The sequence below is a fragment of the Triticum urartu genome, chromosome 5A (assembly GCF_056163025.1).
Source record: "Triticum urartu cultivar PI428250 chromosome 5A, HENAU_Tu73, whole genome shotgun sequence".
NCBI lineage: Eukaryota > Viridiplantae > Streptophyta > Magnoliopsida > Poales > Poaceae > Triticum > Triticum urartu.
Genome location: NC_141877.1, coordinates 386,524,742 through 386,551,409, shown reverse-complemented (window position 1 = coordinate 386,551,409; position 26,668 = coordinate 386,524,742). Strand labels below are relative to the sequence as shown.

At 48.0% G+C, this 26,668-nt stretch overlaps 2 protein-coding genes across 13 annotated transcripts; one reads left to right on the top strand and one right to left on the bottom strand.

Moving 5' to 3' along the window:
• Window positions 1-119: 119 nt before the first annotated feature.
• LOC125509159 (S-adenosyl-methionine 4-1-methyl-2-pyrrolidinyl-3-oxobutanic acid methyltransferase-like) lies at window positions 120-23,285 on the bottom strand. Of its 12 annotated transcripts, none has more exons than XR_015604697.1 (9): window positions 23,148-23,282; window positions 22,246-22,529; window positions 21,635-22,030; window positions 21,288-21,554; window positions 20,853-21,201; window positions 12,617-13,071; window positions 11,480-11,608; window positions 11,148-11,239; window positions 120-401 (listed from the first exon to the last, which is right to left on the bottom strand). XR_015604697.1 is itself a non-coding variant. In XM_048674064.2 (5 exons), exons 2-5 carry the CDS (start codon window positions 22,303-22,305, stop codon window positions 20,860-20,862), a joined length of 1,065 nt encoding a protein of 354 aa, XP_048530021.1. In that variant the 5' UTR covers window positions 22,306-22,529; window positions 23,148-23,282; the 3' UTR covers window positions 20,700-20,859. The 12 variants fall into 12 exon arrangements, 1 of the variants encoding a protein (XP_048530021.1); XR_015604698.1 differs by lacking the exon at window positions 120-401 and adding an exon at window positions 7,622-7,868; XR_007283990.2 differs by lacking the exon at window positions 120-401 and having other exon boundaries at window positions 9,853-11,239; window positions 22,246-22,359; window positions 23,148-23,285.
• On the top strand, window positions 1,277-9,830 carry LOC125507042 (LRR receptor-like serine/threonine-protein kinase IOS1). Its single transcript, XM_048671740.2, has 11 exons — window positions 1,277-1,440; window positions 4,301-4,773; window positions 6,640-6,778; window positions 6,864-6,935; window positions 7,294-7,371; window positions 7,532-7,689; window positions 7,795-8,057; window positions 8,176-8,302; window positions 8,904-8,969; window positions 9,075-9,264; window positions 9,432-9,830. The coding sequence occupies exons 1-11, from the start codon at window positions 1,277-1,279 to the stop codon at window positions 9,823-9,825; spliced, it is 2,124 nt and encodes a 707-aa protein (XP_048527697.2). The 3' UTR covers window positions 9,826-9,830.
• Window positions 23,286-26,668: the final 3,383 nt, after the last annotated feature.

Below are 26,668 nucleotides of genomic sequence, written 5' to 3'. Positions count from 1 at the left end.
AAGGGCATTTTTATTAACTTAAAATGTAGCATCAAACGAATACAAAACATAATGAGCATCGCTCGACCTCTGCATAACTAAAATGTACATAACCAAACAAAAACATAATGAGCATCACCCGGATTCTTGGAATTTTTTTCTACATAGGCCAATTGATTCACGGGAATGGAGTCCTTCAATAATTTTGGACTAGAATATATGCATTTAACGTTTGCAAGGGGACGGAGTACGATTTGTTCAATCCATGACGGAGGAAACCGGTGAATTCTTTCCTCCATTCCATATTACTTGTCGCTAGAATGGATGTATCTAGAGGGAGTAATTCCCTAGGATACATCCCCCGAGTGAACCACGTCGATACATGCCCTATACTAGGCCTCCAATGGTCCAACCTGACCGCCCTTGAAAACAAATGATAAAAGAAAATGAAATTTGCCTTGTTGTGGGTAGAAATAAACAGTATTACAAAAATTGTCTGGAAGAAGAGTAAGCACACAAAAATGCCATGATGTGAACAAGTAAATTGTCAAAACTGTTGGTAAAAAAACACATAGTGAAAAATCTTTAATTAATTTAGCGATAGGTAGTATGGGAAAAACAAAATTTCACAATTTTTGCCATGTTAAAAACGGCGGAAGAAAGGTTTCCATGTTCATGATAAAATTTCGCCTATATGTTGAAAAAATGTTTGTTCATTTTCAAGATTCATGTATTTAAAAAAATCCGTCTTAAAACACAAGCAAAAGTTTTTTTAGAACGAAGGCTCTAGAGGAGCCCGGCTTTGAATTAACAAAGCCATCAACCGGCCAGGAAAAGTAATACAAGCGCGAAACCAACACAAGAAAACAAAAAAAAACGACAAGGTACAAAGACGCTGGACAGCAGCTCACAAGCCTCACACACCAAGCTAAATATGATCGAACATGGAGACACGCAGCTCGGAGATGTGTAGGTCCTCAATTCGCGTACGGGTCACCAAGGAAGTAGGAGAATGTCAGCACAGGAGTAGCACTTCCGACGGTGAGGAAGGGCACGCCATCGCCAAATCGCCAGCGGCCCCGACATGCCATGTCCTCCCAGCTCCACTGTCAAAGAAAGCCCCTGCCTCCTCGCCTGGATCGAAGGCGCCGAACCGTTGACAGTGTCGCGGTTCACCCTAGAACCTGGGAGAAAGGACACCGGCAGGCTGCATCTGGAAAAGGAACCGAGCGCACCCGACAAGCCACGGAGTGCTCACCTGGAGCAGAGCACCACCAAATCCACGGACTGGACATGAATGAGAAAGAGATGCCGGAACGGGCGGAGAAGAGCATTAGCGGCCAGCTACCTCCGCCGCTACACACCCACCACATCGCCGAGCAAGCCCAATGCCCACCTAGCTCCCAAAGACGGCGCCTTCAGGAAGGAACGCGACGCCAAGGGCACCGCCGCCGCCCAACAGTGTTGTGGTTTTCACCCGGGAGACTAGAGGGGAAGGGGGCGGCGGATCTGACCTGAACGGCGCCTCCAAGGAGGGGAGCGGTGCCCTCGAGCGTCGCCGCCGCCAAGACCGGCGAGGCCGGCCTGGGATTTCTCCCGATCTTCGAATCCCCGCCACCCTTACCCCAACGGCGCGAGACCGGGCGGCCCGCAGAGGAGCAGGCCGGATCCAGCCGGGGAGGAGCTCGCTAAACAGGGGAGGCAGGGGCGGCCAGATCTGGCGCTGCCGATCTGCCGCTGCACCACGCCACCCGTCCTCCAGTTCACCCGCCGTCCACACGGCCAGGTTCGCCGGCCCACGCCCCCGCCACCGCCTGTCGCAGGGCCGGTAACGTCTCTCCGACAGGGCCGCCGCCCCGAGGACCTTGGCCCCCCGCAGAAGAGGCAGGGCAGCCAGGGCCCCGCCGCCACCTTCCTCAGCGGCGCCCCGGGCTTACCCGGCGGCGGCCTCAGGCAGCGGCGAGGGGTGAAGGGAGGGGAAAAGGAGGCGGCGGCGCTAGGGTTTGGACCCCCGAGTCGCCCGAGCAGGGGCGACGCGAGGGGAGAGATATATCACCTTACCAACGACTCGTTGTTTGGTTTAACACAAGCAAAAGTAGCCATGTTATATGGACTAAAACAAATGCTAGGTATGCCATCATAAAAATACAAAAATGTTTGTCATGGTGTATGTTAAGATAACACTGCCATGCTATATTCAAATAATTTGTAGTGGTATTAAAATAAGTTGCCATGATTTGTTCAATAAATTTTCAATGATGTGCACAATAAAATTGCAATGGTCCACAAAATAATTTACTAAAAAGGAATTTACCATGGTTCGCTCAAAAGTAAAAAGACAAATGTATGTACAGAATAAGTTTGCCATGTTATATTTTTTTGCCATGGTACTGAAATAAATTTACCATCGTGAAAGTAAGAAAAAAAGAATTTCCCATGATCCCAAATTATAATTTTCCATGTTACCAAAAATAAAAATGCCATGGTACAAAAATAAATTTGCCATCATGAAAGTAAGAAAAAAAGAATTTGCCATGTGATTTTACTTTTTTTAAAATCCTCAATTTTGCCATGTGGTTTTGCCAAAATTTGACATGTCGCTTTACAAAATTTGTCATGTTTTTTGTGAAAACATTTTCTCCTTATTTTTTCATTAACAAGTTAAGAAAAATCACATGTTTTCTAGAATAACATGGCAAAAACATTGTACGGAAAATAAAAAAGATATAAGATGTGCACGTTATATGCAAAATGTATATAAATTTGTCATGATTGGAAGAAAACTGGTATGAATTTTCCATGTGACAAGTATTTTTTCTTACAAAATTTGCAATGTGTAGGGAAATATTTTTCTTAGAAATATGCAAAAAAGAGTAAAATTACCATGTAACAAAAGTAAAAAAGCATTCTCAAAATTTCCAGGAATAAGGAGAAAATTCCTAAAGTTTGACCTGGGAGCATCATAAAAAGACCTAAACTTTGCCATGTTTGGAAGCCCAAAAAAATGTTATGGATTTCCCATGTGAATAGGAGAGAAAAAATCTCTAATTTGCCATGTGTTGTACACAAAAAGGTGTGATTTTGCCATGTGACTAGTAGAAACATTCCCAAATTTGCCAAAAGGCGTACACAAAATCTGCCATGTCTTGCACACAAAATAAATCAAAACAATTGCCGAAGTACAAATTTACCATGTACATTGTTTTGGTAAAATTTGCCATGTACCTAGAACAGTTGGTACTATCACAAGATCAAGGTTTTCGGTCCTAATAAGTTGCCATCATCTCACTCTAAAAAAGTTCCACTCAGAAACACTTCTCTCTAGAAAAAGACAACGAGTTTCATGTTTTGGGTATGATAAACAGATCTAATAAATGACACCCCCTAAACACTTTTGTCAAAGCAACCGTATGTACAACAATAGATTTGCCATGTTATAGAACAGTAGTAGATTTGCCATGTTATAGAGCATTTTGTTCTTAAAATTGCCATGGACTAAAATACAAAAACATCTTGACATGGAAAATTAGCTTCGTAGACCATGGCAAATGAGCAGAAAAACTGCTTGAATCACGACAACTATACATATCATGGCAAAAGTTACTACCATATATCATGGCAAATTAAAGTTGATTTCTCTTTGAACTAACTATGAAATTTCCAGGGCAACAAAAACATGATTTAATTTGACATGACTTATAAGTTGAGTTGACATGGCAACATATTTTAAGTTTTCAAAGCCCACATGTTATGTTTCTTTGCCATGGCAAAAAATAATTTAACTTCACATAATAACAAAATTTTAGCATAATTTTGTCATGTTTTTTCTGAAAATCATGGTAGCTAAGAAAAAACTTGTGAACATAGAGATTTTTTCTAAAATTTGCCATGTGAACAAAACAAAATATTTCTAAAGCTTGCCATGCTAACAAAAAAGGTGGTATCTAATCGTGAAGAGCATGGCAAATTAATAATCTTTGCAATATTTTGGGAAACATGAAGGTTTTGAATCTGCCATGTGATCATTAGAATCATTTTTGAAAGACATTGCTACATTCTTATGTGTATAGAAGATGCACACACATCCTGAGTTGCTACGTTCTTGTGAAAAAACTTTATTCTTCGAATTACAGGAGTCAAAATACTTTTGTGAAACATGTGTGGAACTTCTCATATCATTTGTCAAGCTCTTCTGAAGTTTCTCTAAACTTGGGATAATTAATGGAGGCCCATTTTAAGTTTCTGACACAGTAGCAATCTCACTACGCAAACAGTTCACTTTCATTTTGTTTTTCAATGATGAATTATTATTTTCATGAAGGTTTCCCGACGATCCATATGACCGCTACTGGGGTTCGGAAACCAGCTCATCATGGGCAAACCTTTCCACCAAAGAGCACATCCAGCAGGACGACAACAGCGTCGCGGTACCCATCCTTGTTCTTCAGACAGCCGTCAGTCCTATAAACAATGTCACCGTGCTAAACGTTGGTACATGGAGAGCGTACAAAAGGTCCTTTGAGTTTAAGTTCTTCCTACACTTTACCGACATCCAAAACACCCAGCTCCGGCTATTCGACCTCTATGTGAACGACGACCAGTGGTTGCAGACATACAGCCCCCCGTACCTGGCCATTTCTTATATGTATTCTTCTGCCTGGAATAAGACTACAGACGGCAAGTATAATATCACTCTTGCAGCCAGCCCTACATCCGTGCTGCCTCCGATGATCAATGCATACGAGGTTTACAACAACATCCCCCACGACACTCCAAGGACGTCCACCAAAGACTGTGAGATGCCTCCCCTCCTCCTTTTTATATATTTCCATGCCCACTCATAAATGTTCACTGCAGACATGTTTGGTTTTTGTTTATAAATAAGTTTGGGTTGCTTACTTCTTTATGCAAATGCGAGCACTTACTCCATTCGCAAACAAAGATGTTTTATTTGTAAAACATGTCAAGTTGTAAAACATCATGTTTAGGATAATGTACGATTAGTTGAAACAACTACTCCCTCCTTCCAAGTTTACAAGGCTTATGTTGTTTGTCTTAAGTCAAACTTGTTCAAGTTTGACCAAATTTATTGAGAAAAAATAACATCTACAACTTTATACAAGTATAATATGAAAATATACTTCATGTTAGATCTAGTGATACTGATCTGGTACCGTAGATGTTGATACTTTTTCGACAAACTTAATCAAATTTAAAAAGATTTTTGCAACAAATTTTGAAAAGATTTGGCTTAAGACAAACCAAATGAGCCTTGTAAACCCATACCCATCTGGAGGGAATAGACATTTATAACTTGAATGCATATGTTAACACAGGAAATCAAGAAAATGATCATAGGTTTCAGCAGTACATCAACTCATGCTTCCGCACAGGCTATAACATCCTATGTTACCATGTCACTGCTTGACTGAAGAGGAAAGAAGACGAGAATGAGTAGATTTATTTTGAGCGCTTCGAGAATGAGATGACGAGAGAAAGAAACAATCTCGGTTTCTTTAAAAGCCTGACCCAACTAGAGCAAAATAGCTCGCCAATCCATGAAGCAAAACGGTGCCTCCCGTTTCCTGTTCGACGCTTATGGCACCAGTTACAGCCTTTTTCGTCACTGGGCATGATTCCATCGGTACCTTAACTGGGCCAGCTCAATTGGGTCACTCTCATCACTGGGTTTTTTTCAGGCCAATTCTCTGGGTTTTGCTTCCCTCTATCTTTGACCAGTTTCTGACGGTTTTCATGTTTTTTCCTTTTAATTTTTGTTTGTTTTTATTTTTCATTTTCATTTATTTCATAATCTTTTTTTCAAAAAGTGCGAACAATTTTCAAATCCATTAACTTTTTCCAATTTCGTGAATATTTTTTGAATTTGTGAAAGTTTTTCAAACCCTTGTTTTTTATTCATGGGATTTTTTTCAAATTGGTGATTTCTTTTAGATATGTGAACTTTTTCAAATTTGCGACATTTTTTTATTGAATTCTTGATATTTTTTGCAAAATAGTTTTGTAGAAGTCAGCAGTCAACGGTCAGTGCTCAGATGTCAGAGGCCAACGGTCAAGGTCATCGGGTACAGGAGCCAGTGCTCAACAAAGGTAGACCACCCACTCACCCGCTCCCGTGAGATACGGTTTGTTAGGCTGGCCGACGCATCGGCTCGCGTGAGCGGCCGGTTGGGTTACATGGCGCAACCAGTGTGGATTAGGCTTTGTACGATGCTAGGTGTTTAGGAAGGTGCTTAGAAAAATAAATGAGGGTTTTCTGAATCATTGGTGCTTATTTCTATAGAAAAGACGCTTAATTTTTTTTCAAAAAGAGGCGCTTTATTACTTAAGATGTTTAACAGAGACGCCTAATTAAGCATCTACCCAGTACAAATAAGCACGGGTGCTTAAGAAAAGCCTGGTATATTTCTCGAAGCACCTCTCCTAAGCACCTTGCATTGTACAAGGCCTTAGGAGGTCTCGTGGAGTCGTGGTGCCTCCACCTCCGTGCCAATCTATGCGCCCAGGCGAGGGCACCACCTACACGGCGGCGGCCAAGTGCGATGAAACTGCATATTTGCATTCTGTGATCAAACCGTTTTTTACGAGGATGATCAAACAGTTTTTCCTGACCACTCCCTTTTTCTAATTTTGTGATCATAGTTGACACAATGATGGCTATCAAACTCGAGTACGGAGTGAAAAAGAACTGGATGGGTGATCCATGTTTTCCGGCCAAATATCGATGGAATGGCGTCAATTGTAGCGACTTAACTGATAACATTACGAGGATAATATCTCTGTAAGTGCTATTTCGATGGTCTTTCATGTTGCATGTGCAAATACGTAGCCTGTGCCTTGATGTTGGAATGCTAATTTTCATGCAGGGATCTATCCAATAGTAACTTGACTGGATTGGTATCTGATAACTTCACGTTGCTCACAGAACTCCAACTTTTGTAAGTAGTAGAGATAATGAGTATAACTATGGCTTATACAAATTTGTTCCAAAAAGTTAGACTTATTCATAACCAACATGTTTTCACACCAGAACACTCCATTCTTGACTGATAATTAGTGGATGGCGGGGAAGTGTATAAATGTGCATTATGGTTGCCTTGTAAAGCTAAATATGATTATCGTCTGTCCATAATATCTGACATTTTCATTTGACATGAATGAGGAGCTCCTTCTACCTGTAGACATGACGGAAGAACACCGACAGAATCCACTTGAGAGAACTTTTATTTGGATATATTTGTTTGCAGCTGTTACGATGCATTGGGTGTCTAAACTAGTACTGCTCACTTGCAACAGGGATTTGTCCCGCAACAATCTGAATGGTCCAATTCCGTATTCCCTCTGTAAAAGGAACGCAGGATCGCTCGTTGTCAGGTTTGGGTTTTATTCTTGAGGTTTCGTTTCTGTGAATGTTCATTCGAACTGAACTTGAATGCATCTCTTTCTGTGATCTTCAGGCAGCTGACTATTCAAGATTGCTTTTTGTACTAAAGTAGTTCTGAAGTAATTGTTTGATGTAATTTCAATATTTCAGGTATGAATCTGAAGAAGATATGTGCAACAAAACAATAAGTTCACCTCCATCACGAAATAGAACAGCCATAGTATCTCTCTCAGTAGTGGTTCCTATGGTGGTAGTGGCTGTACTTGTTCTTTCATATTTGATCTGGAGAGGGAAGAAAAAGCCAAAAAGTGTGTATGCTCTTCTCTTTGAATAACATGCAATTAAATCAAGCGATTATTACGGTTTACCATATTGAATGTTCTCTGTGATATAACTGACACTTGTTCAACCAGTTTCAACACATGATCCTCCCAAAGAGTCAGAGCTTCAGAGTGCTCTAGGAAGTACAAAAAGTCATGGGGATCACCTGCAAAATACTGAGAATCGTCGATTCACGTACATGGAGCTGCAAAAGTTTACTAATAAGTTCGAACGGTTCATTGGACAAGGAGGTTTTGGGCTCGTGTACTACGGTCGTTTAGAAGACAATAGTGAGGTTGCTGTCAAGATGCGTTCTGAATCATCGTCTCACGGGCTGGATGAGTTCTTAGCCGAGGTAATTTCTCCTTTGGTTGACAAAATTGCAGTTTGAAAGGTATTTTTGGCAAGCCGCTTTCACACTGAATACATGCAAATTAAGATATTTGCCCTCTGTTCTCTGTCTTATTACATAGGTTCATAGCTTGACAACGGTGCATCACAGAAATCTAGTTTCTTTGGTTGGTTACTGCTGGGAAAAAGATCATTTAGCACTTGTTTATGAGTACATGCCTCGAGGCAATCTTTGCGATCATCTGAGAGGTTTGTTCATCCATTGCAAATCTAAGTAGTATTGATTAAGAGAGATCAATCTTTGTAGCTGTCTTAAAATTCGATACAAATTATATATGTGTTGTTAAAACTGGAGAGGCTATCTTGAATGGATTTAAGATATGTCAGTATCTAAAATATTTTGAGGCTGCTTTAATAAAAACATAATTTGAAGCTACTACACCTGTTCCCTTTGAAAGACTACAATCTTCGGTAAGAGCTAGTCACAGTTGCATATTATTCCCGTCCAGACAAAGTTGTGAAGTCCTAACAGTTGACTCATAAAGTAACATCCTTATTTTAACCAATTTATTCAATTTCCAATGCACAAGAGCGTAATAGAATTGCAAAGAAACAAATATTGCACAAATGTATGAACGATGACCTATAAAGTTGTTCATACAGCACTGTTCTACTCCCTCTGTTCACTATTATAAGATGTTCTAACCTTTTTCTGAATCGGATGTATATGGACGCGGTCTAGTGTGTTTGTTCACTCATTTCAATCCGCACACATAGTCCATATTGAATATCCCAAACTTCTTATAATAGTGAACGGAGGGAGTAACTGTTACTATTCTCATATATGAAGGAAAACATGGTGATGAGACCTTGGACTGGGCAACACGTGTACGAGTTGTGCTTGAAGCTGCACAAGGTATGATGTAATAAAAAAAGATTATTGTTAGCTTAAGAGAATATGTTATAGATTGTTTGCTTTTCATTTCACTCAAGTTTTCTGGGACTTGCTTGATATGTTCAGGCCTGGATTATCTGCACAAGGGATGCAGCCTGCCAATAATTCACAGGGATGTGAAGACCAGCAATATTCTGTTAGGTCAAAATCTGCGGGCGAAAATAGCTGATTTTGGACTCTGCAAAACCTATCTTAGCGAAACACAGACTCACATATCAACCAATGCGGCTGGATCAGCGGGTTACTTTGACCCAGAGTATGTCCCTTTGTGCATATTATAGTGTTTGCGTACTTTGTTTTTCGTGTAAGGAGAAGTAAACTACTCCAGTTTACCAGGGCAAGAAACAAAGAAGATAAATACTCCATATTGTGCGTAATCAGAATTTAGGTTTACCAAGATGTGTCTTATGTGTTGTTTTTTAGGTACTACCACACTGGCAGGCTCACTGAGAGCAGTGACGTTTACAGCTTCGGTGTTGTTCTACTGGAGATAGCTACTGGCGAGCCTCCGATACTGCCAGGCCATGGCCACATTGTTCAGCGCATGAAACAGAAGATGGCCACAGGTAACATCACCTCAGTCGCCGATGCAAGGCTCGGTGGTGCCTACGAGGTTACCTCCATGTGGAAACTAGTCGACACTGCCATTGCATGTACAGCAGATGCTGCTGTTGGAAGGCCAACAATGGCAGCCGTGGTGGCACAGCTGAAGGAGAGCATTGCATTGGAAGAAGCCCGTGTGGACAGCGCTGTCAGGGTAAGCCCAGTGAGTGATACCGTGGCCTTAGTGTCCACATTTAGCCCATCGGCAAGGTGAAGCAGTGACTATACCCGGATTGGTCTCATGGCATCGTTGATGGATCTGTAAAGTTTTTAGTTTCTGCCAAAAACAAGATGTGTTTGTATTATAATGGTGTATTTTTTCTGTCTTTCTGGATATTTCCTTGTGTTAAACCAAACATTAGTGTGTTGTGCTTATAAAGAGTATGGTGCAATTGGTTTGCTTCTATTTGTGCAAGCAATGACAGAGGGTGAAATTGCGGCCCCAGGTATAGAACTCCTGAATTGGCGGCTAGGGAGTGGTGCACGTCATAGTGGCTGGTGCGCTGGATCTCTCAAATCTGGACGCGAGGAGTTCGTGCCAAGGCGAAAGCCTAGCGCGATGGCGGGAAATACACCCTTCCTGAAGGCGCCGATGCAGATTCTTCTCCTCTTCCCTGGTGCTCCGGGTAAAGAGAAAAACTCCATGGTTCTCTGCACTTCCATACGGGTGTGGACAGACCCTGTCGACCAACGAGTGCCTACAGTCACCCCGGACCTGCACGAAGTCGTGCCAACGTAGGTACTCAGAAGAGACAAGGAATCAGATAGTGAAGGAATGAAGGTTGTTGGAGTGGAGTGTCAAACTCACATCTTTGGGAACCAATGAAGGCTGCTAGATGAGCAGAAAAGATGCAAGGAGCCACTAGGGAAGAGCCTCTTATAGAATGATATTGGTACAACAACAAGCTTGTTGATTTGTCGGAACATAACCAGGCTCTTCACAACTGTGTTGAAGTAATTGTCTAGGAGTACACAGACTTCTGGAGGTGTCTGCTGGAACCAAAGAAAGTGGCTGCAGGTGGCCTCGAATCCTCGACAGAGATCCAGAGCAGTGCTAATGCATTTTAGATCAGAGGAGCAGCCCAAGTCCGCGATCACAAACTTCTTGAGAAAATCAAGTTCAATCTGTCATAATAGCGATCTTATTTTTCTTTAATAAGGTAGAATAGATAGAGTAATGGCGTCTGGTGGGGAGAGGTAGAATAGATAGGGTAATATCATGATGGCTGGGTTCTAGGTGGAGTAGGGCCAGGGAAGCGACAATTTGTGGCGCCTATACCTGCCAAGCTCTTGTAAATGAACTTTTTTCTCTACCTTAATATACTGACACGCAGATCTCTTGTGATGTCCTAGGGAAAAAAATCTTATTTTTCTTTATGGTCTTATTTCAAAATTCAGTAATATAAGATATATACTATGATCAAATTTTTGACAAGGCAGTCTCCTGAAGCCAAATTTCAGGAGATGCCTGAATAATGGAGTTGGAAGCATAGCTAGTTTACCTGAATACTGGAGTTGGAAGCATAGCTAGTTTACCTGAATACTGGAGTTGGGAGCATAGCTAGTTTGCCCTTGGCCTTGATTCATGGCTTCGATTGCAGCAGGGCTAACATCCAGAGACCTTCAACCTGAGAGAGCAAGATTAGGAAGGAGATGGTGACATTGCACTGGAAGTTCAGCTATTCTTTTTCTATGCATACTGGGGATGGCTGTTCTGGCTGCTTATTGAGTGGAACAATAGGATTCAAAATGCTTATCAATCTTAATTAGAGCCAGCTAATAGAAAGGTTTAATGAAAGATTAGGTAAAATTCAAATCAGGATATATAGTACATGAACAACCTACCACTACTAGAGTTTGTTTTATACCAGCAGACTTGTTTTGATGCCATGGCTTCGCTTGCACTGGATGTTCAATTCTTCTTTTTGATGCTCAACTGGCGATGACTGTTCTGGCTGCTTATTGGGGGCGGTAAAAATGTCAACGTGCTTCTCAATCTGTTATCGGTCACTACTATTAGGGACAGCTAGAATAAAAACTTGTCACTACTAGAGAGGATATTTGTTTAGACCAGCAGAATTGTTATTTGACATGGTTAAATTTTAATGGTTCTTCCAGTTGAGCATAGCAACAGAATATTAACTGAACTTCCAGTATTCTTTTACCATAATTCCAGTACATTATTAGCATTACCACAAACACCATGAGCTTTACTGAATAAGAACAATATAAATTGGAGTGTTCAAATATTGTCATGGATCATACAGTGAATATTACAGCAGTGTCAAACTGTCAATTATCACCAAGACTAACAACATAATACTACTAAGGAGTTACATGAACAAACAACACATTTGTTATCTTTCCGTGAGAAAAGAGCTCTATTGACTACTAAGAATAAGTGTTACAATCTCAAGCAGTCTGAGCACTTTGTTTCAGTTCTGTTTCTGCTGTTATCCTCCCTCCAATCTCTTGTAAGTTTTTGTGTGTGTTTCATTCCTAATCTCTTGATTGAATAGAATCTTTGGAAACAAATAACATGTTACGACTGTTTTGCCACAAAAAGGAGAGTAAGTGTTACAATCTCCATCAGTCAACTGACCAACATGACTTAAGCTTTGCAGGAGTCATACATCACAGTGTTTGGTACACATAGTTAGCAAGTTGAGTGAGTTCATGGGCAGCAGAATTTGCCAATGGATATAAATGGCAGTTCACAGAACTGCTTGTGCCCGTATGAAAACACACAGAACACTCACAAAGACGTAGTTTACATACTCAGTTTGTACTAAACCAGCGTCAATTAATTTGGATCGGAGGGAGTAATAAATTTCACGTGCATTCATTGCCACCTTTTGAAATGTCAAGATGCACTATTATCTCTTGAGAGGGGTATAACAGGCCAGCATTCTACATACCAAGCATAAAGATCAAAGGAAACTAATTGTTCTCATCAAATGGGGTGTACCTTACAAAAACCCAACAAGTAGAAAAACAGCAGTTACCTGGTCATGCCTTCCGAGTGATGTGGCGAGCATAGCTTGCAGGCTCCATTGCCAGGACAAAGAAACAAAGCTAGCAAAGGAATGCCCATGGATGCACCCAGATTTGAAGAACTCAAAGAGGGAGGCGCTGGTACATCACAGATTAAAGGGACCCCTGTACGTTGCCTCCAGACCTCCTCCGGCTTGCAAAGCACTTGTTACATTTGATTATGCCTGCTTGAACATCCTCCTGGAACCCTCCCATGAACCAACAGACCTGCTCAACCTCTTAAGAGGTAGTAACAGGGTACAGAGCCTTAAAGAGACAGGTGTGTTCGGCTCGACGCCTGGACACTACCATCCATCTATTTTTCTCCCGAAGCAGTGTCAACGACATGTCCATACAACTCGGATCCCCACAAGGCAATGTTGCCAAGCAATAGAACTTCTTGCACAAGAGAACCTATCAGTGTGACCTGCACAAGCGACTCCGCCATGAGGAGGGTACGCCGCATTTCATCGAACTGGTGGCGGGCAGTCGAGCCGATCCAAGTCCTACTTCCACTAGTAGAAAAAGGGTCTAATGTGAAACTAATTAGTCCCGGTTTGTAATTGAACCGGCACTAATGTGACCATTAGTGCCGGTTCCAACGGCTAGGCGGGCGACGCTCATTAGTACCGGTTCGTGGTGAACCTTTAGTACCGGTTCGTGCCACGAACCGGTACTAAAGAGGTGGCGTCCCTTTAGTACGGGTTGGTGGCTCCAACCGGTACTAAAGGGAGGGTCTTTAGTAAAGACCCCCCCCCCCTTTAGTACCGGTTGGTGGCTCCAACCGGTACTAAAGGTGATGCACTGCCACCCGCAATGCACAATGTTTAGTCCCACCTCGCTAGTTGAGAGGAGCTCCCACCGGTTTATAAGCCCCGCCGCGGCTACCGTGTCGAGCTTCTCTCTAAGCAGGCCTTTGTGGGCCTATTGCAAGTCTTCTGTCGTGTGGGGCCTACTGGGCCGTACGGGCCTGCATCCTGGCCCAACTAGAGATTGGGTTTCTAGTCGTATGCAGGCCGTGCCGGCCCAGTAGGCGGGCTGTTTTTGCTTTATTTCAAAAATAAAAATAAAAAAAATCCTTACCAACCGGGACTAAAGGTCCCCCAGACCACGGCGCGCCTCGTGCCACGTGGTGGGCCTTTGGTCCCGGTTCGTGTTGAACCGGGACTAAATGGGGGGGGACCTTTAGTCCCCACTCTTTAGTGCCGGTTCTAGAACCGGTACTAAAGGTCCTTACGAACCGGTACTAAAAGTCGTTTTTCTACTAGTGTTCCAGTTCTCCTTTTGCTTTTCTTTTTAGCAATCTGATTCTGCTTTTGCCATTCGAACTTGTGAGTGTATTTAGCTTATGTTCATATTGGTTTAGCTTAGCCCAGACCAAGTGCACCTAGACCTAGATCGACTTCTGTGAATTTCTAGATCTTTCTGTGATAAGAACAATTACTAGGAGCAAAATATTGCATAAGGTCGCCCTCCCGCGCCTCCGGCCGCCATGCCCTCAGACGGTGCCTACTCCGGAATCCCCGACGGTCGCCATCGCTGGCGCGGGCACGCGGGCGAGTCCTCCGGCTCACGGTCCTTCCGCGACGTCGTGAGAACCCCGCCGACCCCGCGCAGCCCTGCGCCGGCAGCGCCGAGCCCAGCCCCTGCTCCGACAGCCCTTGTGCCCCGCGGCCCGGCCGCGCCGGCCGCTCGCGTCCCTGCTTCTGCCCGCCTCGGCCCCCGCTCGGAGGTTCACCGCGCCACCGGCGGACCAGTGTTGGACGCCGATGGATTCCAGCAGCCGCGTCGCAGGAATCGCCGCCAGGGCGCGCGGCGCCCAGCCGCCCCAACCCCTCCGCGCCGCAAACGCAGCCCCTCGCCGGAAGAAGTCGCCAGGCTCTGCTTCCGCTACCTTGACCCGGGACACCGGGTGCGCGGCTGCACCAACCCTGTGCATTGCCGTCGCTGTCTCGTCTCCGGCCACGAGTCCAGCGGTTGCATGACGCTGCTGCCTGGCGACTGCCGCGTTCTGCCCCCGGCCGCCCAGGCCCCGGCGCCCGCCGCCCCGCCTCGCTGCACCCCGCCTTCGTCCACGCCCCGGCCGCCCCCCGCCGCGCCGGTACGGATCACCATCGCCCACTCCATTGAGATGGAGGAGGCAGAAGAGGTGCTGTCACGCGGCATGGTGGCCACCGTTACCGGCACCAAGCCCTCCGTCTTCCTGGCCGAGGTGGAGACAACCCTGCACGCCTTGTTCGACCTGCAACCCGGCGACTTCACCGTCCACCTCCATGCCCCGGAAGATTTCCTCATCATCTTCTCTTCGCGGCGAACCATGGACTGCATGGCCGGCGACCATCTCATCAACGCCGACAACTTCTCCCTGCTCCTTCGCCCATGGTGCAAGCTCGCCCACGCCACTGCCGGCAGCTTCGCGTACTCTGTACAGCTTGAGCTCTGCGGCATCCCTGCGTAGGCATGGCATCTGTCCACCGCCGAGCACATCCTAGGGGCTGGCTGCTGGATTGAGCGGCTACATCCTGACACGCGCTCCCGCGCCGACCTTGCCACGTTCCGGCTCGATGGGTGCGTGCACGACCCGGCCACCATTCGCCGGGCGGCCATCCTAGAGACTGTGGAGCAAGTCCCCGCCGCCCGCCCTGGCCTGCCTCCCGTCACCCGCACCCTCGAGTACCCCATCTCTGTCCGACTCATCAGGTCTGCCCCCCTCCCCAGCCCGGCCGACGGCACCGCCAACGGCCATGCCAATGACGATGCAGGCCACGGCCCTGGGCGTGGTCACCAGCGAAGGCGTGGCCGGAAGCGCCGCCGCACGGCCAACGCACCTGACGGACGCGCCCGAATGGTCGCTCGCGCGCCGACGGCTTGGCGGTTGTCCGCGGCTGGCCTGCGCCCCGCGCCGCCACCGCTACGCTTGCACCGCCGCCCGTACACGGGTCCGCGATATGCATGGATGCATGGCCCAAAGTGGATGGGCCCCACCCCCCTCGTCGCAGAGCCAAAAGAGGAAAGCGGGGAGGAAAGCAAAAGCGTGCAAGGGTTCTGGCCGCGCTCGCAAAAGCTGCGGCTGCGGCAGATCCGAGGCCAACCGCGCCACCCGCCCAAGCGCTGGTGGAGCCTACCTCGCCAGCTGGCCCCAGCGCATTGGTGCCAATCCGCAATCCTCCTGCTGCCGGGCCCGCGCTGAGCCTGTCTCGTGTGTCACCATGCGCAGGGGACAACCCAGCCAGTGATGGGCCACCAACGACCGGTCCATGCGCGCTTGGGGATCAGGACGGCCTGTCCTCCACCAGTGAGGTCCCAGATTCCCTTCCTGCGGAGCGCCCAACTACCCCCGAGGATGATCCGCTGTCGAGGCAAAGCGGGGCTTCGCCCTCGTCAGCTCCTGTTGCTGCTGCGGGCCCGGCTGACCTGCGATCCAGCCCCACTTGCGCGCTGCGGGAGAGCGCGCGAGAACTTCGAACCGCCGTGCTCCCAACCCCTGCTGCCCCCAACAACAGGCTCGAGCTGGGCCGTGCCCCCTCTTCGGCCCAGTCGCCCCGGCGCATTCTGAAGTGGCCCCAGCCCGTGGCTGGTGGCATTGATGGGCTCACCCCCCTCCCAGCCCACCATCGCCAACCCCCCCCAGGCCCTTCGTCACCCCACGCGATCCAGTTCGGCAGCGCCGCACGCTTCGCCTCGCCGCCTGTCACCCTGCGCCGATCTCGCCAGCGCGCCAGCTCCATCAGCTCCTGGACCCTAGGAGACTTCCTCGCCCCTGCCACCAAGCAAACTTGTCCAGCCCTTCCCAACCCTGGACGCAAACGGCGACGGCAGCCCCTGAACTTCTCGCCGTGGCGTGGTCGCTCTGCCTCCATCGCGAAGGCAAAAACAGCCGCTCCGCCCACCACCGAGCGCCGTGCGCAGGTCCAGCTCCTTCGTACCTTGGGCATCATCGGCATTGACCAGGTGATCTCTGCTGAAGCCATGAAGGCCTACGAGGGGGTTTTCGCTGCGCCTCTCCCGCACACCGTCCTGGAGGCCATCGTCGCACTAATCGGCCGCGAGCTGCCCTCTGATCCTTCCACGGCGCCTATCACCACGGTGATCACTGGCAGCCCGATCGCAACATAGCCGCACTGCCGCGTGCCCATCCGTCGACCTCTGTTCAATGGATCACGACCTCCGCATCATCAACTGGAACGTCCGCGGCTTAAACACTCGCGCCAGGCGTACCGCCATCCGCTCGCTTACTGTAACCTCCAGCGCTTCGATCGCTTGCTTCCAGGAAACAAAGATGGAGTTCATCTACTCGTCGACTGTTCTCGAGACGTTGGGCTCCGAGTTTGATGAGTACGTTTACCTCCCTGCGATCGGCACTCGTGGCGGGATTCTGTTGGCTTGGAAGAGCCGGGCCGTGTCCATCACGGACCCGACGTTCACCACCAACACTCTTTCGGCCCGGGTCGCGACCACCGATGGCTTCAGCGCGCCCTGGTGGCTCACCATTGTCTACGGACCCCAAGATGACCCGGGAAAGATCGCGTTCCTCCACGAAATCCGCGATGTGCGTGCTGCGTGCCCTGGGCCTTGGCTTATCTGCGGCGACTTCAATCTCATCTATCGGGATGAAGACAAGAACAACGGCAACCTCAACCGACGTATGATGGGTCGTTTTCGGCGTGTTCTCAACGACCTTGCGCTCAAGGAGATTTATCTCAACGGCCGGCGGCCGGCGCTATACTTGGTCTAATGAGCAGAACCCGCCTACCCTGGTCCATCTTGATCGGGTGATGTGCTCCGCGGACTGGGAGGAAATGCATGGTGAGTGTCACCTGCGCTGTCTGGCCACGGTCGTCTCTGACCACGCCCCCCCTCTTGCTGGACTGCTCGTTCATGCACTCGGTGCATCGACGCTTCCGCTTCGAGGAGTTCTAGACGCGCCTCGCCGGCTTCCAGGAGGTTGTCGCCAGCGCATGGAACTCGGTGGAGGACGCTGATCCTTTTCGGTGCTTCATGCGACACATGCAGGCCACCGCGCACAAACTCACAAGCTGGAGCGCGCGCTCGGTTGGCAACGTGCGCGACCAGCTCGCGATCTCCCATGAGCTGCTCCTACGCTTTGACTCTGCGCTGGAGCACAGGCCGCTATCGCCGCATGAGGACTGGTTACGTCGCCAGCTCAAGCTCACCTACTTGGGCCTCGCCTCCCTCGAGCGTACAATCGCCCGCCAGCGCGCGCGCATCGCGTCCCTTAAAGATGGCGACACAAACACTTCGTTCTTCCATCGCCAGTGCACCTTCCGCAAGCAGAAGAACCGGATTCATTCCCTATCAGTTGATGGCGCTGTCCTCACCGACCCTTGCGACATGGCCACGGCGACCTTTGCGCACTTTGATGCTCTGATTGGGACTGACGTGCCACGGGACTGCACCATCGACCTTTCACAGCTCATTGTGCCATCTTGCCTGGATGACCTTGACGCGCCCTTCAGCGAGGACGAGGTCTGGCAGGCTATCAAGCGCTTGCCGTCGCGCAAAGCGCCCGGCCCCGACGGATTCACAGCGGAATTCCTCCGTTCTTGCTGGCCCATCATCAAGCATGACCTCTTGAAGATCTTCGAGCAAGTGTACGCGCTCCGCGGCCGTGGTTTCAGCTGCCTCAACCAGGCGCTTATCACTCTTCTTCCCAAACGCGCGGATGCAAGCGGCCTTGGGGACTACAGACCCATAAGTCTGATTCATCTTGTCGCCAAGGTCCTCGCCAAGCTGCTGTCACTCCGCCTCGCGCCCAAGCTTAATAGCCCCGTCAGCAAAGTCCAGAATGCCTTCATCCCTGGCCGAAGCCTTCATGACAACTTCATCCTGGTGCGTCAATCCGCGCGGCTTCTGCACCAGCTTGGCGCCCCACGCGTGCTTCTGAAGCTGGACCTGGCGCACGCCTTCGACTCCATCTCCTGGCTGTTCCTGTTCGACGTTTTGCGATGCCACGGCTTCGGCAATCGCTTCCTCGACTGGATCGCCCTCCTTTTGTCGTCGACCAGCACCAAAGTCCTCCTCAACGGCGCCCCTGGACCTCCGATCTGGCATAGGTGTGGGCTGCGTCAAGGCGACCCCGTGTCCCCACAGCTCTTCGTCTTGGCCGTCGACACGTTGGGGAGGCTCTTCCACCGCGCCATCGAGCTCCGAGTCATGCAACCACTCCATCCCCGCCGCGCCATACCGCCCATCTCCCTGTACGCAGATGATGTGATCCTCTTTTGCCACCCCACGCCAGGCGACATCACGGCGGTAAAGGAGATCCTGCGCCTTTTTGGGCGCGCATCGGGGCTCCAGGTTAACTATCAGAAGAGTGTCGCGGCCCTCATCCGAGGCGACGCCGATGACGCTGCCCTTGTCGCCGAGCGCATGGGGTGCCCCATCGTCGACTTCCCGATCACTTACTTGGGCATCCCTCTCACACTGCGTCACCCCACCGCCGCCCAGCTACAGCCCGTCGTCAACAAGGTGGCCGGGCGGCTTCCCTCCTGGAAAGCCTGGCTCATGAACAAGGCTGGCCGGCTGGCCCTTGTCAAGGCCGTCCTGAGCGCTATTCCCATCCACCAGCTCCCCGTGCTTGCGCCGCCAAAAAAGACCCTCAAGCTACTCGAGAAGATCGAGCGAGGTTTCCTGTGGGCTGGCCGCGCCGATGCCAATGGTGGCAACTGCCATGTCAACTGGAGGCACGTATGTCGCCCTATCCAGCTCGGTGGCCTTGGCGTGCACGACCTCGAGCGCACCGGTTTCGCCCTGCGCACCCGCTGGCTTTGGCTCAACCGCGACGACGATGAGAGGGCTTGGCACGGCCTCGACCTGCAGTTCTCACACGAGGAGCGGGCTTTCTTCTTCGCGTCCACCACCATGATGATCGGGAACGGGCTGCGCGCCCTCTTTTGGGAGGACCGTTGGATCAATGGCTGCGCCGTTAGCGAGATCGCGCCTCTCCTCTACGCTTGCATCCCCAAACGACGCCGCAAGTCCAGAACCGTCGCCGACGGCCTCCACGCAAACCAATGGGCTACCGACATACAGGGCACGGTTGGCATCCCGGAGATTGGTGAATACCTCTGCCTCTGGCGCCTGATTGCCCAAACCAATCTCCATGACGCGCCGGACCGCCTCCGCTGGAAGCGGACCGAGGATGGAGCGTACTCAGCCAAGTCGGCCTACCTCGCCACCTTTCACGGTTCCTCCCACTGCCAGGCCTAGAGGCTTACTTGGAAGTGCTGGGCGCCACCACGGGTGCGCTTCTTCCACTGGCTTGCGAGCCTCGACCGCTGCTGGACTGCCGACCGCCTCGCGTGCCATAACCTGCCTCACCCACCCTACTGTCCGCTCTGCGATCAGGCCCCAGAGACACTGCACCACCTTCTCCTAGGATGCCCCTTCGCTCGTCAGGTGTGGCATGAGATCCTCTCGTGGCTGCGCCTCCCTTGTCCGCCACCCAACAACGACGCCTCGCTTCACGACTGGTGGCGCTTGGCTAAACGGAACGCGCCCAAGCCGATGCATAAAGGCCTCGCCTCCGCCACTTTGCTCGTGCCATGGATGATCTGGAAACATCGCTGGCTGCGTTTTCGAGGGAGACCGCCCTTCGGTCACCTCCCTGATTGCCACGATCAAGGCTGAGGCTGCCCTTTGGGCCAGAGCTGGGGCCCTTGGCCTCCGCGTCATCTTGCCCCAAACCTGGGATGTTCACTAATGCCCTTGTATTTGCCCTACAACTCGCCTCCTAGGAGGATTGTTACAAACCCCCTCTTTTCAATACAATGAAACGCAAATCTTCTGCGTTTTCTCGGAAAAAAAAAGAACATTCACTAAAATTGGGCATCACATAATTTATATGGATCATACGGCGAGCAGTGCTAGTAGGGGCCATCGGTACTTTGATCTACCGTCTTCTTCAATCTCATTGCAGTTACTAAAACAGATACAAGACACAAACCCAGGCAGAATTTGCATGCGCAATACATCACAATGTTTTGTAGGCCTAGCTAGCTGAGCAAGTTGGTGGGCAACAACATTCTGCTAATCTATATAAATGATAGTTCATTCTTAATCTCTTGTGCATCGACGAATATCTTCACAGAACACCATACAGGATATAGTTTACAAAATGAAGTTGGCACACATTGTCACATCAAACAAAGCAATAAACCTAATCAAATGTGGTGTACTATAAGGTACCTGATAATCATGCCTTTGCAAGGGATACAACCAGCATAGCTCGTGGATTTCTGGCACGCTCGTCTTGCATGCTGCCCTCGAGGCTCCAGCGCCGCTCCGCGGTCCTCACAAATTCATCCATGACCTCTCCAAAATGCTCGACTATTATTGGCTCAAATATGGCTCTCAGATGATTCACGAACGAGCTTGGGGTGAAGAGCATGCTGTCCATATCAGTTGTAGCGTCATATACCCGCATATCCCTGATAGAAAAGGAGCCCTCGTCTTGGATGACCTCCCTCAGCTCTTCACCAGAGGGTCCATACACCGGCACATAGAAAGAATCAAACTTCGCTTTGTCGATCACACCCTGTCAACCATACCATAAGATCGGGAGTTCAAATACTCAAACGTTCATTCGAAAATTATAAAATGCAATACTAGAAAAAAATGTACCTCTAAGGCCATGACACTTAGAATCTGAACTAAAGTTTCCCAAAGGTGAAAGAATTTGGAGGCTTTTACATTAGAAGGCCGTCCTACAAGGGAAACAACCATTCGGCCTCCTGGGACCAATTCTTTGGCTCTCAGCTCCAGGAAAAGCATGAAATCTTTCCTGAACTGCTGTGCATAAGCCTCACGGACTATAGGGAGTCTTTCACACCTAGCATGCTCATCCATGTCGTACGCAGGGATCTGGTTCATTGTCAGATCTTCGGGAGCCTGCGAGGATAAGGTTTTTCTGTTGCAAAATCGACAAGTAATGTAATGCATAGATCCATTGAAGGGTGATAAATTCACACCATGGAGAGCCAGTGCAAGCTGTTGGATGAGCAGACAAGATGCAAGGAGTCACTAGTGAATAGCCTCTCGTAAAACGACCCCGGCGCGATACCAGTCACAACAACAGGCTTGTTGTTACTTTGACGGAGCGTGACCAGGCTCTTCACCACCGTGTTGAAGTCATTGTCAGGAAGGTCATTGAGGAGCACACACACTTCTGGTCGTGATTGCTGGAACTGAAGACAGTGGTTGATGATGGCCTTGATGGCAGTCGATACCAGTGCTAGCACATTTGGGCCAGAAGAGCAGCCCAAGTCCGCAATCAGCATCTTTTCGGGGAACAAGGTGCTTCTGCTGCCACACAAGTCAACGATGGCCGCTTCTATCAGCGGCTTCATCCTGTTCTGCTGAGAATTCTACAATCGAGTTATAATTCTTTAGAAAATCGAGTTTAACGTTTTAGCTAAGTGTCGTGCTTTTTAACTTCCCCGACTCTTCTTTTAAATGTCAGTAATATAAGCTATATTGTGAACAAGTACTTGACGAAACAGTTTTGAAAAGCAAAGTGTCAAGAACAGATCAACATGCCATAGAAACAGTAGTAGTGAACTAATCGAGAGAGGGAAGATACCTGGATACTGGAGTTGCGTGCATAGCTTGTTTCCCCTTGTCCTTGATTCATATGCACCATCTGTTTGGAGGCTATGGCTTTACTTAGAGCAAGGCTAAACACCAGATCTTGGATCTGCAGGAATCAAATTAGGATACAACGCTGAAAAAGTACTGGAAGTTCAATACTTCTTTTGTCTATGATCAACGGGGATGTCTTTTCTGGGCTTCTGGCTGCTTATCAGCAGCAATAGTAGGGCCAGCATGCATTCTTGTTTTCTATCTTCGGACCAGACAATGGATAGGCTGAAAGGTTGGTCAAATTCAGATCAGGATATAATACTAACAACCTGTCACTCGCAGATTAGATTAGCAGACTTGTTCTTCTGATCGGGCTACATTGTTTAGCATAGGATCCAGTGGAAATAATAATATTAACAACCTGTCACTAGCAGAGGCATTATAAATTCTAGATTAGCAGACTTGTTATTCTGATCTGGTTAAATTGTTCAGCATGGGATCCAATGGGAGAAGAGAAACATTTCAGACATTTTAAACTAAAGCAGCACAGAAGCAACCTTTCAATTTATTTACAGTGACTGTGCACTTGAATTTATATTAATTTACTGCTAATGCTGCTATACAATATTTGAAATTGCCACTGGACACAAGCAATTCTATAACTAATCCATATACATCAAGCAGCAAGATAATGAACTACAATTCAGCCTTCAAATAGTGATGCATCAGAAGTAGAAAATAAATGGCAGAATATCATGACAAAACTTAGAAACTTTTTGATATTTTTCACAGAATTATCATATGAAAAGTAGATGATTTACATCCTAAAAACGTCAACGTCAAGCTTAATACCATTGTGAGATAAAGAAGAAGATAAAAAATATTTCAGTCGACACACCCTACCTGGGCATTTGGTCGAGCACCTTGCGAGCAGCGCCCAACCAAACGTTCGCCTAATACCGGTAGTACCCTGATCACTGGGCAAGAGTGCAGCCTCGTAGGTGGGCGCTTTCGCCTTGACCTAGGCCTCTATCCTCATACTTTCTCCTGGAATACGGCGCAGAGGACCCGAGGCCATATCGCACGCGCAGCAGAGCTTCTTTGAGCGCCATCGTAGTGTCTCACCGGAGGACCTCCACGGCTCCGCCGTATCCATATGAAGGGAAGGGTGGGGGGAGGGGTGGGATGTGTACGCGGAGACAGCCTGCCTGAGGAGGGAGCGAATGCGGCATTTCGTCGAACTGAGCGGCGGAGCGAAGACCAAAGGTGTGTCCTACTCCTTCCGGTTCTTCATTTATCATTTGAAAGTCTCGAACTTTCTTGCGAGCATCACCAACTGTTTCCCTACCAGTAGCCGAGGAATTTCATAGAAATTCCATAGGATAGGATTTTTATAAAAAAAAATTTAGAGCCCTTTGATTTATAGAAATGGATTCCTATTACTACATAAAATTGGTTCATATTCTTTATATTTTATAGGAAAATAAAAAAAGCCTAAACTCAATAAAAAAATTCCTTTGGTGTCAACCAAATGACATCTTGTTTCCTATTCCTACTCATAGAATTTGAGATACATGTCATCTCATTTCCTACAAAATTCCTATTCCTATAATTTGAATTGCTTATCACATCTTGTTTAATGTTAGGCAATTAGGCAAAAGAATGCTCGAACAGTTTTCGTAAAAAGCCAAAAAAATAAGGGTCCCACTATGGATCAACATGACTTATTTGTCACGAACCAACCTATAATTGGATGGTTAGAGGAACTGTGGTATCCCCACCCACCAAGGTTTAAATTCTGATACTCGCAGTTATTTCTGCATTTATTTCAGGATTTCCGACGATGCGCATTCAGTGGGAGAAGACGTTCCCGTCGACGACGAGGTGCCTACGGTGACTTCGTAAATTTCAAGATGATATGCCGGCTCAGTCTTTCGGAGATGCTCATAGGGGTAGGGTGTACATGTGTGCGTTCATAAAGGTGAGTGTATGCGTGTGTATATGAGCGCTTGCGTTTGTACCGTGTTTAAAAAAAGGCACGACTCCCTTGTCATCTAGGGAGAGATGGCCCTCCTCTAAACACTCCCGTAAAACTGTCACATCAGTGCGCCGTCAACGGAATCTGCCGCGCCGCCGCCGGACCTATCGCGACACCGTTGCCACCGCCCGTCATGATGCCGGCACAGACCACTGCAGCCAACGTCGATCATCATCGTCGCATCGCCTGCCTGTCGGCCTGCCACAAATCGCCGTGGGTACACATGATGCTGCGTATTTATTTAAGCCGGACGGCGAACCCAAACAGTAGCTGCATTCATTCCCCTCCCGCCGCCTCTTCTCTGGTCGCCGTCGCCCGGTAGCCATGGCTCGGCCGAAGGTAACAACATACGCCATACTCCCGCCGGAGCGGCGCTTTAATCTGGAAATTTTAGTGGTCATGCACGCATCTTTTTGTGCTAGCACTCCTATATAAAGGTTGACCGGCCGCTTCCCGCGAACGTGCGTGGGCAGTGGAAGAGGAAGGAGAAAGAAAGCGGGTTGTGGAGTAACGTTTTTTACCACAATTTCTTAGGAAACTGAGTGCAATAATTGAGTAGTTTTGCAAACTATCAATACTACACCTGAAACGGTTCAAAACCTATACTCCCTTGCCAGCGCATGCCTCTCGCGTGAAACGGTCAGCATCGCCCTGAAGCTCAGTGCCGCATTAATGCCCGGCCAAAGCGGAGGCAATCCTCTCACTGGCGCCGACTTTGAAGCGGCGCGACGGCCGAGAGAGCGCCGCTTCCCGGTGCACGCGGCTGCTCCATGTCAAGGTTGGCCATATGCCCTGTTTGGATCCATGGGTTATAGTTAGTTTGAGCTAGTTGGGCCTCAAATAGCCCTAAAGTATCCAAGCATGAGGGTTTAAATTGGAGCAAGTTGCACCGAACCCACAAAAAAAAACTATCCCACCCAAGAGGTGCTAACTGGAGATAGTTCTCATTGGGACCACTGAAAAATCACTTTTCTCTCTCCATCAAGTGCGCATTTATTGTCAATAGAACCCTATCACCCAAACACCTCTTTGGCTATAGTTACTTCAGGGTTAGTCATGAGTTAGTCTAACCTCTAGCTAAGTTAGAGTATCCAAACAGGAGTAGTATAGGACATGCAAGTTGCTCAAAGCATACAGTCAAATTCGTACGTGAAAGGATTTTTTTTCTTTTTGAAAACGGAACGTGAAAGGAATTTTTTTAGAATGCTCTTAGCATGTCGCAAACATGTGATGAGTTAACCGACCTCAATAGACGGCAAAAACGCCAGCCCGCCGCACTTTGAGAGAGATGAGAAGAGAGAAGCGATACAGGCTGCTGGATTACTAGAGATAGGTGTCGCACGGAAGCCAAGAAATATAGTGATAGCGTGGGTTAGCCATGTACTAGTATGATGTAACTACACTGGGCTGTCGTGTTTCGTACTCTTCCAGTCCACTGTGGAGATGATTGGTTGATTTTATATCGCTCAATAATATAAAATATTATGAGTGCAGACGCTCCACCACGAGGTTCCTTACTCCTTCTCGGTCGTCGGAAATCTATGTTCTTCCACTCTATTTTTTTACGTGAGTTTTGTTCATGCTTTTGCCAACATGTGAGACATCTAGCATCAAGGTGCACTTGTCATGCAAGGATCGTTCCATCTATATCAAGAACACGTGGGACTGGAACTACGAGGCAGACATGTACCCAGGAGTGGACGTGCGAACCTGTGTAATGTAGCGCAGTAAGTGAAGTAGAAAGGCACAAATAGTATGAACATGCGTGGCATATAGGTATTTGTCTCTTACTACCACTAAATGTTGTACGTGCAATGCCCGGTGATGTTATGGAGTACGTGACTAAGTACTCTACTACTACTATATTAATTGGAGGCATATATTAGGTTTTATATTTGTTTACGTGTATGCCCCGAGAACTTCCAACTAGACGTGTCTTTCTCTTCGGGTCACACTTTGTATCGTTCATACCACTAGTACATTAGTACTACTACGTGTGGTCTCCGACCCAGAAGTGGAGACGCTCTACCACGTTGTTCATGTCCCACTCCTTTCGCTGACGTGTGGGACATCCAGCACGTGTCGTGTGTTTGGCACTCCTTCGTCATAAGAGTTGAAACGCTAGCATTCATCAGACATAAAAAATAAATATAAATCACCAGTGATACTATACCACGCGGTTTTCTTGCTCCTTGATATCGGAAAGAATACTTCCGCTCGCCGACATGTGGGACGTCGACCATCTTGGTCCACTTGCCATGCCCACAGAACTCCAAGGGAGAGTCGCCCCGGTCGTCGCGCCGCAGTAATTACTAATGAGATAGGAATATGAAAATCATAGGAAGTGAGATGACATGCATCTCAATTCCTATAAAGAAAGAGATGT

Coding starts and splice junctions, on each gene's coding strand:
- LOC125509159 (XM_048674064.2), bottom strand. CDS start 22,305: ATGGTGCATATGAATCAAGGACAAGGGGAAACAAGCTATGCACGCAAC. Junction 22,031..22,245: donor CACGCAACTCCAGTATCCAG/GTATCTTCCCTC, acceptor ACTCGATTGTAG/AATTCTCAGCAGAACAGGAT. Junction 21,202..21,287: donor TAAGTGTCATGGCCTTAGAG/GTACATTTTTTT, acceptor TATGGTTGACAG/GGTGTGATCGACAAAGCGAA.
- LOC125507042 (XM_048671740.2), top strand. CDS start 1,277: ATGAGAAAGAGATGCCGGAACGGGCGGAGAAGAGCATTAGCGGCCAGC. Junction 1,441..4,300: donor GGCACCGCCGCCGCCCAACA/GTGTTGTGGTTT, acceptor ATTTTCATGAAG/GTTTCCCGACGATCCATATG. Junction 6,779..6,863: donor ATTACGAGGATAATATCTCT/GTAAGTGCTATT, acceptor ATTTTCATGCAG/GGATCTATCCAATAGTAACT.